Genomic DNA, 16,736 nt, shown 5'->3' with positions numbered 1-16,736 from the left:
GTGCACGTTTTACGTTTGTACGTGTGTATAGTGACTAAATGAAGGAGCTAAGTGCCGGGAGAATGCTGAACAGATCGAAGCAGATTCGAACGAGATTTTATTGCTAGAAAATTTGACAGTAACTGAAATCTCGCGTAGAATAAATAAGTATATAACAAATGATAAACGTCCGACCGATTTTCTAAATGCAATTATACCTGCCAATAAATTCTATCAGTTTTCTATTTATTTGGTTTTATCCAAATCTTATTTTTAAAATATGTACTAACCTTTGGAGGACCTCGCCAATAATGATGAGCTCGCGACCAAAAACTGCTCAAATTCGGCTCAGAGTATAGAAAAAAAAGCTATTATTTTTCCTAATTATCCCTTATTCTTAATGATAAATCGGCCCGCTTGGATTTAATAAGAAAATCTGGATAATTGCCATAAAAAGATCCTATCGTCCTTAAGCGGCATTTTATCAAGCAGCGCCTTTTTCCTGCAGATGGCTGCAACTTTTTTCTCCTGAAAATCCTTTTTCTATGATATAGATAACAATATAAGCTGCAGCTGAGGGAAGATTTCAGAATGCTAAAAAAAAGTCCACTTAGCGTTATTGCCCAAACAACGCAAGCCTTACCTATGGCCAATCAATCAAGCTAGGCTACACTTTTTTATAAGCACAAGAATATATCGAAGCTTACGGCAAATAGATTGCGGTCCGAGCGCTCACCGAACAATACAAACAACTTGAATCCGTATACATCTATATGTGTATTTAAACTCAAGTATTATCCGTTCTTTAATAATCAAAAAGCACTGCAGTGTCTTCACGGCACAAGTATGCTTATACAAGTAGATAAAGACGCAAGGGAAGCAGGCTTAAAGTGGCTGCCTAACATAAAAAAAGGTCACACATTGCTCTTACACTGTTACTTTTGACAATTATTGTCAATATTTTCCTTTGCGAATATATTCTTCCAATATTTACGAGTCTAAATTAGTTATATTTCGTTGGGGAAAACGAATTCTAATAAAAAAGCTTTATTAATCAAATTATTTTTGTCGACGCCGATACAAATTTCGAAGGTAAGTTTATCTTAATCGTACAAAAAGTATTATAACTACTGCTCTATTCTTAGTACCATTTTAAACTAGTGTTATTTAATTTTAAAATGATACCTGAAAGAATTATTTTGCATAGTTTTCTTAATCATTCCAATTGTTTAACTGAAAAGTGTACTCTTGAGTAAAGTAGAACAGTTGTGATTGAATAATTTGCAAATGGTGAATAAATATGTAAAGAAAACTAACAAGGGGCATCTTGGTGCCAAGAAATACTGCAAAAGGTAATAAATGAAAACCAAAAGACTGCAAAGTCAGTAAAACAATGTTTTTGTATTGTTTGTGGTTGACTCCCAGAAACAGATTGGATACAATGTAGGGAATGTAAAGATGGAGTTAACGAAGTTTGTAATAGCTACGATGGTAGAGGATCTTCTATTTGTGATTTTTATCCAAAATGAAATTTAGCTTGGAAATTTCATTGATTGATATAATTAACGTTAATGCAAATCATCAGTTAATTTCAAATATACGATCAAATTGTCAAATGTCTTATTTATTTATTTCCCTCTATACGTATAGTTTATAACATTTGTACAGTCCACAAATAAGTTTTATAGTTTATTATAACGTCAGTTTAATTTGCCCAAAAGGCTGACTCCCTTTAGGCTTACCAACGGGGTAAAGCGGGTCAACAACACTTCTTTTTATTTTTTGAATAAAAAGAATTAATGATATCAAATGATACTCTGAATGTTTTATTGCTTTAAAGTTGTTTAATTACCCTAATTAATTATACCATAAATATTACCATTATCAATCAAAGTTACAGTTTTCTTGAACTGTAAACCTTAAATGATACCCTTTAGGCCATCTTCCTCTATATACATACCGCCATCGAGCACTACTCTATCTTTTATATAGCAAAAAGTTTGATCGCCCTGATTTTTAAATCAATTTATCTCAATAATTAAATGTTTTCATGATTTAACTATATAGTTTTATTTGAAAAAACCTTGAAATAAAACCATTAACATCAAAAATGGTTCATCCAATCTGAAGCTCTTATATATTTTATCGCTATAATTTGATATAGTACGTACTATACCAGCAAGAAGCACGATTATAAATTTATCGCTTTAATGTGGCAATATGAAGCCCCATATGGATATCGATAAACGCAATTAACGCGTTTATAAAAATAATACGTTATACTCTCGGTCTAATGTCTCTTAACGTGGATTTTAAGCACGTGGGGATTTATAAGAATAATTAGTATTCAATGGTTAATCAAAGTGTCGTATAATAGAGGATAAAATATTCTCTAGTCGATAACTGTAATGGCCAGGAGCAAAAAAGCTCTGATTACCGGTTCATTAAATCCCGTACAAATGGCATGTATAATGAGAAAGAGAAAGAGCACTGAGACTGAGAGAGAGTAACTCGTGCAAGATATATAAGATATTCGATGACATGGCGTTAGGTATATCGAGTTTCCAAGTCTGACTTTATCAATTAGGGTCACCATATTCTTCTCTCTCTCTCTCTCTCTCTCTCTCTCTCTCTCTCTCTCTCTCTCTCTCTCTCTCTCTCTCTCTCTGTATGCAGTCTTTAAAAGTAATTACGTAGAGTAAGAATAAAGTGCGGTCTTACTTATTTTTTCACGCGATAAATAACGCTGCCAAGTGATGGTAAGAAGCACTCTTAATACGTTTACCGTGAATGAAAAGAGGTTTGTGGAACGTTGGTGAAAAATCGTTGGCAGAATTAGAATGTAAAAACGTCGCGGCTGACAACGGCGTGTTCCAAGGTATTGCGAGTTTCGAGTGGTGGCAATCATCCGGGGAATAGAAATATCAAACGTTTCACTTCCGTTGGCAAGATTGTCAGGAGTTGAACGGGATAAAAGAATGTCAAGCCCCACTGGTATTTGTATTAGAGAATTTTTCGTTTGTGCTTGTCCATGCATCTATTATGCTTCCTCCTTCTTCTTTTTTATTTTCTTCTTTTATTTTTCAAAACATGCGCTACGGATAACTGCGCTCTGATACCTGCAGTTTCCTCGGCCTTCTTTTTTTTCCATTACGCCACATTTACTGGGAAAAATAATGTCCATGCACATTTTACCCACGTTATCTGTTTGCCGGTTTACCCGCTCTTCTCTCTCGTCCGTTTACTTTTTGTCTCGTTGCGCCTTGCTTGCTTGCGATGTCGACCTCTCCTCCTACTTGCCTCCTGTCTCCCCTGCACCCCCTCCCCCTCCTATCTCTCTCTCTCTCTCTCTCGCTGCTTACCCACACACACAACAAAATCCCCTACTCATTGTCACTAAAAATTTTTGACCGTCACTGTGCGCTTCGTACCTCCCCCCTGCAGAGTCGCCCCACTAGATTGAAGCTGAACGACCAACTCTCGCCTGCTCTATACGTGACCAAACGACCCGATCCTTTTTTTCCTACCTGTCACTATTTTCTGCTTATCCCTCAATAGGAAACGTCACAAATAACTGCTGCACTACGCTCAATTTTAAAATCCCTATTCAACGTTATTCCTCGATCTTCTCTCCTTTTCCCTTATTTAATCCAATTGGTGATAATATTAGCCTTTCGATAGAATTTATGCGTCCACTTAAAAAATGATTTTCTCCTGTATTGTGCAGTAATTGCATTTTTTTTTTTTTTTTTTTTTTTTTTTTATTCCGATTGATAGAGAGGGTGTGGGGAAGAAAATAGAGGAGCAGTGCTCGATAATACTGGTCTTTCCCCTGGAATATCCCTGGCAAGCAGCTCGATCAGAGGAAAATTACGTCAGAGTTGCGACTTGCCACTAGAGACTTATGATTGGACGATTGAAATGCAAATTAAATGCAAGCGATGTAAATACAGATCTTGGGGAATTGTCCTAGCTGTGCAACTTAACGAATATACAAAGCTCCGATAGTAATGCATTCCTAAGTACAGCCTGCAACTTTCATACTACTGGAGACAAGGATCAGCAGAGAGGAAGACGTTTAAAACTGAACTTTATAGTATTTTTGCATATTCACAGAAATACATTGCTCGCGAAATAAATCATTGGGAATTTTTTCGCCTGCGGAGCGAAACTGGCAAGAAAACCTGCGATTCGCCATTCGATGGTCCGCAATACGAATTAGAAGTTTTGCTCGCCATTGCAGCGATGACACGATATTTTAAACCAAACATTTCCAATGTATTTGCTGAAATTTCAATGCGTATGGATAACACGTCGAAACGGAGAGTAATACCTGCTTTCATGATTCTCCAATTGCTTTTAACTTTTTGCTAAAAATACAACTTATTAAGTGAAAACTTTTACAAAATCCGGATTCTCTATACTTCGTAAATCCCGAACAATTTTCAATTTTACCTCGTAAATCTTGTACGTTACATCATGCAGCTAGGGTGAAAAAATGGGAAAGATTTTACAGTAGCGCAGCAAGAACAATTGTAAATTGTCAAGTAAAAGATTCTCAGATGGAATATTAGGGGACAAATTTTTATTCGCTCTTTGTGACGTCAATCGCGTTAAGCAGTACTTGTGATGCAACGCGAGACAGAAATAAAATTACAAAGTTCTTCGAAGGGTAAAGACTGCATACATATGTATGCAAGTGGGTGAGAGAATAATAAATAGGGGTATTATATCGAGTCAAGTATAATTGGTTGAAAGAAAATTTCCAGCTATATAAGCGAAGGAAGGAAGGAAGGAAGGAAGGAAGGAATGACAAAGAGGCAAAGGATTAAAAAATAAACTACAAAATTAAAGTAACTGTGGTGTAAAGCAGCGATATTTGTAGGGCGAGATGGGACAACCAGCAGAGAAATAGGTAGAAAATAAATGCTATTTTGCAAGGGTGTGAGGGAGGCTGGTACAAATGGACCGTGGAGCTTTGGTGTGTAAGAGAGGGTGAGTAAGAGCGAAGTAGTGGTGAGGGAGAGAGAGATAGGGTGGGGGAGGGGAGGGAGTGGGTCGGCGGTTGACGAGGGGTAGAGAAAAGTGCAAAATGTGCAACTCGATGGAACTCGTGACGTCAGCAGCGGCTCGTTCGCGGATATGGAGGTAATGGGGCAAAATAAAATCCCCCGAAAAGATCGAACGAGGAACGAGGATGAGGTGGTGGACTGGGATGGACGGGGGGTGGGATGGCCTGGGAGGAATGGATGCGTCGAGCAAACGTGGTCCACCGCGAACCTCACCAATCCGGACGATATTCGATACTCGCGGTTCATTCAATCACACCGCTGATTGGGGCATCGTTATTTAACACTGCGATTCTTCGCCTTTGACCCCTGAAAATACAGAAAATCTTAACTTTGTCTCAGCCGCCCGCACGTCCCGAGTATAAACTAGCTCCATCCAAGTCTCTATTTATTTCGACCGATCTCGGGCCGCCGCGGCACCGTCTTCCATGCACCATTCTATCGACCAGAGTCGATAGTTTAACATATATTTTCAATGGATTTAACGCGCTTCAATTTACCTTCTCACAGGGAATCACATTTCTCTCAAAAGTTAATTATTACAAAGGTGCTTTTCGCCTTACTCTATACTAATATCGTGTATAATTATCTTGGCTAAAACTTAATGTCTCCCCGCTTCTCGTTAGTTGAGCGCTAGTTATTCCTCTTATTAAGAATCAGCATACGTAGGACGTAATTTAATTTCCTTTTCATATACTTCACATCGAATCTCGTTGTTCGCACCTCGGACGAGCACAACGGTAATTTTTACTTTTAATTAAAAGTTAATGGTACAAAACAGAGCCCCCTCCCCTATTACGGTGTAATTAATATTCGGAAAGTGAATGATCGCTAATTACTTAGGCCGCGGTATGCGCAATCGCTGATGGATGTATTTTTTAAGAATTTGGCAAGATTGAGAAACAGGAAAAATACTTTGATATATTACTCGCTGTGTGTGCTGCAGAGAGAAGAAATTTTTTCATTAGAGTTGATTCGCGATGATTGTGCGTAGAGAAAAGTGGGGGAGGGGGAATTTCTGGCTGTTATTGCTATGCCAAATGGAAATTGCTGTATTTGGTATATATACAAATATATATAAGACGGAGGAGCGTCGGAAGAGAAATAAGAGCGGAAGCGAGTCAAAGGGGACGATTCGCATGATGTTAAGCGGCTGAGAGCATACATACGTACGTATATATATATATATATGTAGTAGCTAGGGAAGACGTTATGCGATATCAGCGTGTGCTCCGAAGTTGTGACAAGTAAGAAGAGAGAGAGAGAGAGAAAGAGAGAGAGGCTAAGAATAAGAAGGAAAATAGCGAGGACTAGATTTGAACGGAAGGAAATCGGTGAAGGAAAGTTGAGGGAGCGAGCACGAGCAGCGCAAATTGAAACAAATGGCAAGTTATATGCATCATAGGGCATTGCAAATTCCCCAGCAGCAGCTTTATTACCAGCTCATTTCATGTTGGCAGCTGAGAGACGCGTACCGGCCGGGCGGCTTTATCTTTTATTGCCGTTACGGCGTTATGGTCTTTTGCTGTTATTGTCACACGGCTTTTCTCTTCCTATGCGGGATATCGCTACGAGAGACCGGAGAGCGAGAGAGCGAAAGAGGGAGAGTCGCAAGTTTTGCACTCACACTCCCCAGGGCTGCTGCTGACCAGTAACCACCACCAATCTCTTCGACTGCGATCAGCCAGAGATTTACTGCCGCTCCAATCCAAGCCCCTCTATTACTTTCTGTTTAAGCTCCGCGCCCCAAAGACGATTCCCCCGCACCTACCAACGCACCCACACATACACACGCACGCACGCACGTATTCGCACGCTCCAATGCATGCCTCATCGCGCTCTCATCCAACATTCCCGATATTAATTCTTTTACGGCGACCAAATCTCCTCTATCACAACTATATTCTACATGGACCAAGGAAATTTCTCAAATCACAATATATCCGATGTAAAGCTACATTATTCACGATTCTCCCTTTTATTTGGGTCAAAGCAAATAAGTGAATATAGAAATAAAGCCCCCGTTTTGTATAATTCTAGCACCGTCCCGTCTGGCACAATATTTCTTACGCTACTTTCACTGAAAATCTACGATTATACTTTAGCCGAGAGTAGGTATAAACTAACTAGAGTTTATACTCCTTGGAAAGTGCCGTTAATTTTACAAGGATAATATACGCGAAGGTTTGTTAGCAACCGGGTTGAATCTCGCGATGATTTACAGGAGCATCGCTATAATTTTTCCGGTTGAAAGAAAACTGATGGAAAATATGGGGTGAAGGTGATGGGAAAGCAATAGAGGAGTGGTCGGGGCGTGAGGTGAGAATAAGATGCTGGCAAGTGTGATGGGATATAGGAATAGTGCCACTGCGAGATATATATATATGTATATATGTGTAAGTCTTAAAAGGTATTGTCGTTGGCATTCTATACCGATCGACGACGACTACGACGACGACGACGACGACGACGACGTTGAAGAAGTTTTCCCGCCGAAAAGTTGGTAAAACAATGGGAGGTGTCGCGTTCCCTGTCGTCCTCAACCCCCCGGTCCATCTCCTATCGCGCCAACTTGCCCAATGTCTAGATGCCTCTCTACCTACTTCCGTCTGCTTGCCACCGATAGCAAGTCTACATTCGCGATAGTTTGAAATTTTCTTCTTTCCTTCTTCCAGGCTGAAACCACCCGATGATGACTTCTCGGCCGATTTCTCGCCTTCGCCACCCTCTCTCTCTCTCTCTCTCTCTCTCTCTCTCTCCAACTCTTTACCGAGACCGCTTCCTGTCAAACCAACTCGACGATCAACTTTCCCAACCAAGCCAAACCAAACTGGAAAATTCCAAGGGAAAAATGCTTCCCAGGCCATACTACGCGATATTATCGATCGTTAACCATCGGAAATGATTTAATTGCTCCGCGTCGATCAGTCCATCTATCGACACTTTTTATCGGCTTCCATCGATATATATAAGTACTCGCAGCCATGTCTCGAGCTTTCAAGCTGCGAAACAAACCATCTTCAGCGAGGTCATAACTTCTGACACGGTGCCACGAAATTGTTGCAACTGTTCGAGACACGGGAAACAAAAGACATTATCTCCCCCAGCGATTCTACACTCGTGCACACTGTATTCTCCACGAGAAAACATCCAGAGGCACTGTGCTATGCATGAATCGCGATAGCCGTAGCGCAAAGCGCAATATAATAATTGAACTTTTCGCTTCCAGCAGGAAAACCTTGGATAATACTCCGTGTAAAGGCGTGTCGCAATTTTTCCAATCGTACTTTCCATTTGACTGTGCGGCAAAAGGGTGTATTTTAATATATATATATATATATATATATATATATATATATTAAACGAAGCACACGCGAGATGCGTGGTAAGAATCGGCAAAAACTGCGGTGGTTAGTTGGTTCGGGAGGTGAGGGGAGGAGGATGGGGCTGAAGATTGCTTTGAACGCGTGGTCTCTTTAGTAAATGTGGTCGCCAGGCTGATCGCAACTATCGTGATTGGAGAGTTATGAGGCGCACAAGTTTCATATATATATATAGAGTGAGATATATAAAAGGATTATAAGATATAGCCAGAGGCCTCGTTACACGGAAAGTGTTGCAGTGTTATTCGATCGGCATGCTCTCGCGAAAGAATACGCAAGTTGCAAGAGGAGCACTCTGGAGAAGTTGCAGGCTACAATAGAGAAGTAAACAGTCGATTTAATTTCTTCCATTGGGTATACCTCGAGGGATTTGGCGCGAGTACACGGGATTGTGGTAAGATCGGAAGGCTAAAATTGCCAGCGGAAAAAGCTAAGCTCTGGCGAGTGAGAGAAGAAAGGAGGAGGAGGAGGAGGAGAGAGCGAAGGAAGAGGCTATAGGAAACGGGACGCGATACTCGGTGCAACGCGCTGCTGAGATGGGGAAGGAATCATTTTGCCCGAGCGAGTTTCGAGGGCGCCTCTGGAAAGTTAAGGCTGCTGCACACTTTTTCACCGGCGCTTCTGCCGAAACTTTATTAACCGCGCTCGCAGCTCAGTGTAAATCTCAGCTGGATTTCCACGTCGGAGGACCGCCAGACGAAATTTCAGGCCCCAGGGAGAGAGATGGCACGAGCGAGACCCTCTCCAGCCTTAGTTAGCTCCCCCTCGGCTGGCTCTCTCTCTCGCATAAAGCCCATACAGCACCGCACCGCGCCATTCACCAGGGAAACGTACGTACGCAGTCACCAAATGCATCCACCCCCTCCCCTCATCCGTGGTTTGTCATCGTTTCTCAAACGTCTTACGCCACGTTTCGTGCAATATTCACGCGATTTCCGCGATGATTCGCTACGGTGACAGCGCGCGTACGCGGCTGACTCTACTTCGCTCTACTCCACTATGCTGTATATATATATGTATATACGTCTACCGCCGCGCGCCGCGCTATCCCAAGTCGGCTCAATATGATAATTCGCGAGGAAGCCTGTGCGGTAATACGAGAAACGGATGAAAATAATCTATAGCGTGTGTCTCGCGTACGCAACAAGCTCTTTTAAGCGCCTCGGAGAGACGCCCCTTATGTTGCGTCTCATCGGAACGCCTCAAGACTCCCTCGCTCGCACCGTTTACAAGCGAATGCCTGAGACTCGTTTCGCAGAGACGCTGCTCAAGAAACGGCCAACTTCCGCGAACTCGTCAAATTCCTCGAGACGAGACGAAAACATTGGAACCATTCGAACCGTGACGTTCGTATAGCGCGCGAACGGACTCACCTATATATATATATGTGTGTGTGTGTGTGTGTATAGAACACGGACACTGGCACACATGACTCTGTAGCCTAGTGTGCTGGGCGGCGCTGAAACGTTGCCGGAATCAATTTGACACGTTGGAACGTTACAGAGGAAGGTTTTAGGAACGTTTCTGACACCGTGTGCTTACGAGTGCGGGGAAAAACACTAGCGTTTATACTATTAATTATATACGCCGGGTACTATTTTAACACAGGGGTGCAAAAAGTGACGGCTGTCAGAGCCGTTGGCATAACATTTGGCGGGAATATCGAAAGCGAAATGAATTTCCGCACAGTTCTGTGGTGTTAAGTAGAGTGGTGGGTGCCAGTGTGTCGGTATGTGTGGGTGTGTGTAGGTGAGAGAGCACTAGAGCAAACAGGAGAGATTTGTCCGTTTGTCCCGACTCATTATCGCTGGCGTCGAGTATGGCTGTCAGTCATTTCGAGTAAATTGTTATTCGGCGGCAGACCAAACTTTCAATCACGCTGATTGGCGACGTGTCGCACGAGTCACGCGTGCCGTTAAAACACTCGTGCACGCATTTTACTCGACTTTCGCATTTATCCCATTTGCACGCTCGCGCTTCCCATGATCATCTTGCAAATTTTTCAGTTATACTCGTCCCTTCGCGCCGTTCCCTCGCGCGTTTGTCCGGGCACGTCCCGCCAACAACCTCCTACCACCCCCACACACCCCATGGGACGTCATTAAAGTCCAACGTCGCTTTCGCTTGATTCCTATTATGCCGCAGAGCTGCCGTACCAACGGGACTAATGAACAACTAATGAGCATTAAATTAAACAAGTGCCACTGGCCTTGATTACCTTCGAGCTGCATTTAATAGCGGACCGCAAGAAACTAATCGCCACTCGACAAATTTAATTAGTCGTTAAATGTTCTCCACCGATTCTGAATATAAACATCATTATGCCGCGATGAATTCACACTAGAGAAATTCCTGTCAAACCGTAATTTCACGCTCGCCAATGGTATAATCGTAGCACTGTAGTTTTCCTCGATTCACCGATCGAATTACACGCTTGACAAATTAATAACAATGCGAGAGAGACCGGTGAGTCAAATTTTATCAAGTCTATATATATATATATATATATATATATATATATATATTGTCACTGATCGGATAAGACTGTAAAGTAAACTTGTGCAGATTTTTCATCAATCGGAGAGTTTTATTCTCGACCACACCCACAAGGTGTAATAGCTCGTCTATCAAATACCGCAGGTCAATTATGATAAACCTCCTTGTACATGTAGGTACACCGAGCTCTCCATAATTAATAAAGGTTTTATGGGCTTGGCTTAGCCGCGCACTTGAAATTTGAAAATTAATCAACTTCTTTCTTTTTTTTTTTTTTCTTTTTGTGTTTTGTTCAGTTTTTACTTTTTTCCTGAATCGTTCCTTCTGCTGCAGCTTCTCGCTAATTCTTCCTGAGAGCAAATACATATCGTATTGCACGTGTACGGAGCACTTACATCCGGTTAAGAAAGGAAGTCGGACCGTAATAACAGTACCGAGTAGAAATTTACTTGATATTTCTGTTTTAAGGGCCTGATAAGGATGTCCTCGATATACGCGAGGAGAGAATCGATGTGGTCCTCTCCTAGAACGCGATACGAAGCGCTTCATACGAGCCTGAAGATAAAACCTCGTCTGTGCCTTATGTGCAAATCAATATAATCCTATAATTTTTCACTTTAACCTATAAATGACACTCGAGTATAATGCATGGAGTAAAATAAACAGAGTACTGTGATTGCTCTATAATATAGATTAATAAATACTATATTTATGTAGTCATTTTCGGACACAAAGGATTATAGTAAATATTCATATACTAGTATAGTACTATTATATGCACAATTAATAACTGAGTAGAAAATCATATACGATATAGTAGTATTTGCTATATTATAGCTTTTTATACTATAATGCTATAAAAATTATTATGAAAATGTAATAGTATTTATTCTGTAAAAATAGGAGAATATATATGTAAAAGTTTAATATGGTATCAGTTACTATTCAAAGTAATGAAAATTTTACTATATTTATGCGAAAATTTACTATACATTTATGAATAGCACTATATTTAGATATAAGAGTTTTTGAAAATAATAATTATTACAAGACAAATTAGCACATTTTATTATACGTGTAGGAAAAATTAACAAACAAATAGTAATTTTTGCTATAAATTAAAACTTATTTCTCTCCGTACGTACATGGCGTACTAGATTAATTTACAGTCAAAATATTTATACAAAATTAATTTATTCGACTGATCTGCCCACGATTTGCAAAATTATGGCAAGGAAAGCCCTATATTTTTTAGCGAAATTAGATGGCTATAAAACGTAGAGTGTTCCCTAAGATTTTTCTGCTCAGGATATTACGTAGCGAATAATAAAGAAATATATACATATAGAGCCTTTTTCCAAGAGCTTAATTTCCACACTTTTTGCAGCAAAGGAAAATGCCGGTGCGCTTCTAAAGTGCTCTCTTGTTTGTTTCAGCAATTAATTTGATACGCGTCAACTTCGTTAACATTTTATTAGTCTTTTTTTACGATTGACGAAGCATATAACTGTTACATTGCATTTTACCGAGTAGATTTCGAGTTGAACATTATATATATATATATATATATATAAATTACAGTGTACCGTAATATTTGTCAAATTATGAAAGAATAAGTGCTTCTCGAGAGGGAAAGACATTGGATGGTAGTAATAGTTTATCGACAGGATGTCGAAGCTAGCGTGATTTCATAAACATGCCGGCGCCTATATTGGTTTGTGTGCCGTGCAGATTCAAGTATCGAGACGCTAATGCATAGAGCTGTTAAGTAAATGGAACTTGGAAAATTTGAGTGCATGCTGAGGCGAACTTGACAAAGTCATAAGCGTGAAAATTGTGTAGACGGTATATGGAAATTACCGCTCGATTCTCGCGCATAAACTAAATTAGATTCTCATCCGAAGAAATTGTAGTAGAAAGATCGATATGAAATCATTGGCTGGCACAATAGGCAAATACGCGTCCAGCTTCTATATACGTACATGTATATAGGTATATGGCACGTTCGAGCAAGCCAGCGGATTTTTCCGAAATTTCCGATCGGTTGTTTCGAAAATAAGGAGGAAATGGCAGGACTTGAGACATTAGGGCAGCTTTCCATAGGGAATTGCGGCGAGGATGTTTACTTTTCGACAGAGCTAGAGCACGTTTCATCGCTCACTCGCTCGCAGGAAACTCGAAAATATGCCGGCATCTGGCTTGGAAACCTGCATGCCACTGTCATCGGCCCGACTACCTAAAATAAATGTTTTATCAACAAACTCAATTTTCACTGTTTCCCAGACTTTGACGTTGCGCGCTTTCATTCCACTGTATAATACGTCACCTGTACACGCGCTTCATACGATATTCTGCTTGTGCCCCGCTTATTTTCCAGAAATGTTTACAACAACCATGCAATCGCCACTAGGCTCTAGTGTTTACATATATAGCAGCTCGGGGGTACATATTTTTAGATAATTACACGCGCGCATATATCCCTACGACTACGATGGCCTTCCAATGACGAATATTGATAATAATGAAATTGTTTATATACGCATGCAGAGAGTGTAGAAATATGGACAGGGCGTAATTATGGAAGTTGCAGTCGACGATATCGTTAATGAATCGCCATTCGCCAGGATAATTTTGCTAGAATGGCGAACGATGACGAATAGTGGCTATACAGTTCCAAATCGTGGCTCATCAAGCACGTTTGGACATGAGTTATACGGCCATTCCGAGCGGAGCAAGAATCAGACTAATCCTGGGGCTGTCTCGTTTTTGCATTCGACCAACCTCTAACTTCTTATTAATGCACTAACGCTACGAACCATGTAACTGCCATAATCGAGCTCAACTTCCACGCCTTCCCATTTCTCTCTGTCTCTTAATATCCCAAAATAATTAGCTCACCGCTGATTAAACTTTCGTCCAGCTTTTTAACGAAGCCTGCGTGCGCTCTCGTCGACCAATCGAGGGATCGCTGGATTTCAGCTCTCCTCGTTACGACAAACTTTCCCTTATGAAAAATTATACTCTACCTATACCTATGTGCATGTGCCAAACGCAAAATGTGTGTGTGTGCGTGTGTGTGTGCATTGCCTCTCTATACATAATAATATATTATATAGTATACATGGTTTTATGATTCGCGCAACGTAGATGGCACCGAAATACGTGCGTCGCATATGTACGCGCTAACCGCACACCTCTCGTATACGTCCAACTAGAAGATATATTAATAATTAAATAATCTTGAGAGATAACGACAGATTCGAACGTAATTTATTCAGGGGTTCCACGATAAGACAGGTAGGATACTCCTGGTACATTCAAAAAACAAATAATGATAAAAATAAGCCCCGCCTGTTGTGGAAGGAGTAATTTGATAGAAAAGTTTGTATGCGAAGAGAGTTTATTCTGAAAATTGTAGCTTACATTAAAGCAACACATAAATCACGTAATAATATATCACTTTCTCGACCAACTAATTATTATTGCAGCACAATGTGCACTTTTCTTTTCTGAATTTCTCTATGGCTTGGATCACGCGATCCCTATACCAACTTGTATAGCGCCATCTCGTTACGGACGTGCTCCTTTTTTTTCAAAGTAATACAAATCTGCGGGACGAAATGGGACTTTAAGCTCGCCGAGTAAAAGGAGAAACTCCGCAGGATACTCACGATTAGCAGCCAGAACGACGGCAAGCACGCAGAATAGCAGCGAACGCACGCACGTCATCATGGATGCTTCTCCTCCTTGTCTTCTGGATGAGCGGACTGGATAAAGTAAACATGCACGCGCGCACGCACGCACATGTACACGTCCTCCTTCAGGTTCAATGCTACCAACGCTACCAATCCTCCTCTCTCATCAGTTCATCAATCATACCGGAAAACAAGTAACCTGACAACCGGTCAGATGCCCGAGGAAAATTTCAAATTACCTAGCATGTTTTCTCCTTTCTCTCTCTCCCCACCCCCACCCCCTCCCTCTTCTTTTAACGAACCGTTGATTGAATTAAGGGCATTATCGAGAGGAGAGGAACGATGGAACGCCAACCGATCTCGGATCCAGACTTTCTCCCCTCAGTCAAGAGCACTGTGGGAGGGGATTCTCCTAGGCTTTTTAGAGCTTCTAACCTCCCCCTAGAGTCTAGCTCCCTCTCTCCCTGCTTTTCCGTTTGACCCTCGGGATATAATACTCCTGATCCCTGCTTGTTTGTTCTTGATGACGTCAGCTAGCAGGAGGAATATCCGATTCGTCTAGCCGACTCTTTCGATTCTTTCAACTGTCGTCGTCGAACGATAGCTGAGCCGCGGGCTGACGAGTAAGAGGCGGACGACAATTTCGATGCTTTCTCCCTCGAACAGTAAAGGACGCTTATCGTCCAAAAACGAATCTCTGTGCAATCGGTATGTGCTTGTCGTCTCTCTCTCTCTCTCTCTCTCGAGGAAATGACAAATTTCTCCTCCAACAGTGTAACCAAGACAAAGCGTCGTGACCAAACTATAGCATTCGTCTCGGTCAATCCGTAGTCGTGTGTTGTTATTCGCGCGATCAAAAGGATGCACCGGAAAACATTGGCTACGTATGGTTCGACAGTCGCGCGTCCTGCCGAACTAGGCTCACGCCGCTTACTGAGCTTCGGCCGTTTGCCGGCTCTCTCTCAACTCGTTGGTGGCAGTTGGTTCGCGGGACTGAATTTTGCGGAGCACGTTTCTCTCCCCACCAAGAGTGATTTCGTGTGTTACGCGCGCGCTATTTTGCGGGAAAGGGAACGAGACGGGGAAGAGTGCTGCGCATGGGCCGTGCACGGCATGGCACCTATACAGAGTTCGCAGTTGAACCAAGCTCTGGAAAGCGGTAAGGAGGAACAGTCAGCGTCGACTACGGGAAGAGTGGAATTGGCGCCACGGCGCCTCGCGTCCTGCACCCCCCCCCCCCCCCCTCGCTCCTCGTCTCGGTTTTCACCATGCAACGAGGAAAGTACTACCGAGAATGCCAAGTGGGGAAAAGAGGGAGAGAGAGAGAGAGAGAGAGAGAGAGAGAGACGCGAAATGGGTATAGGAATGAGGAACGAGAGATGTGCCAGCCACGAGGGCGCCAGAACAAACCCCTCCCACTACGGGAAGAGGATATTTGTGCCGTTGGCTGTATGCTGTATCGTGTGAGAAACGTAGCTACTAACACGCGCTCGCGCTACGAGCTTGCGGCTAAAGTTATGACCTCAAAGAGGTCGTTAGCGCGCACCCGCCAAATTAGTATAACGCACAGGAATTGCAAAGGCACCGAACCTATCTTACATTAAACCTGCCGAGTACCGACAGCCTACTGTTTGCCCTTGCCTACTCATACCTTTACTAATACCACTGCCCTTGCTCTATACTTTCGTTCTCCTTTTCTTCTCTCCTTCCGCCCCACTCGTTCCACGCTTTCACTTTACGCAATAATATATATTATTCCAGTGTGCCATGGACTTTTGGCACTTTTTCCACAAGGATTGAAAGCTGCAAATGTTAAATTGAACGCGCACCCCCGCTCGTGCGAAATTAGCGAGGCACCGATGAACCTGTCTTACCTTGAGCCTGGCTCCCGGCAATCCGCTATATTTACCATTGTCTACCCATAGCTTAATTATTACTACTGCTCTTGCCATACTCACTCCTCTTCCTTCTTTGTTTCCACTCTTCTTCCGCAACACGTTTTGCGCCTACCATTCGCACAATATAATATTATTCGAATGTATTTTCGCCAAAAGAGTTGAAAGCTGCGAGTCCTTAGCGCTCCCGAAACTCCCAATAACCAATTCCTCGAATGT

The 16,736-nt window shown here is 42.0% G+C and overlaps 1 protein-coding gene across 2 annotated transcripts in view; it reads right to left on the bottom strand.

Annotated features, from left to right (window-relative positions):
• CARPA (Carbonic anhydrase-related protein A) overlaps positions 1-14,867 on the bottom strand; it is a 109,700-nt gene extending 94,833 nt beyond the window's left edge. For both annotated transcript variants that reach the window (XM_066738729.1, XM_066738730.1), the window contains exon 1: positions 14,599-14,867. In XM_066738729.1, the coding sequence (XP_066594826.1) occupies positions 14,599-14,659 (61 nt within the window). In that variant the 5' untranslated portion in view covers positions 14,660-14,867. The remainder of the gene's footprint in view (positions 1-14,598) is intronic.
• Between the last annotated feature and the right edge of the window lie 1,869 nt (positions 14,868-16,736).

Source organism: Prorops nasuta, unplaced genomic scaffold (assembly GCF_024137725.1).
Source record: "Prorops nasuta isolate Cenicafe-Biocafe unplaced genomic scaffold, Cenicafe_Pnas_1.2 PNAS00019, whole genome shotgun sequence".
NCBI lineage: Eukaryota > Metazoa > Arthropoda > Insecta > Hymenoptera > Bethylidae > Prorops > Prorops nasuta.
The sequence above is the reverse complement of the archived record's forward strand: the minus strand, read 5'-3'. Positions and strand labels throughout refer to the sequence as shown.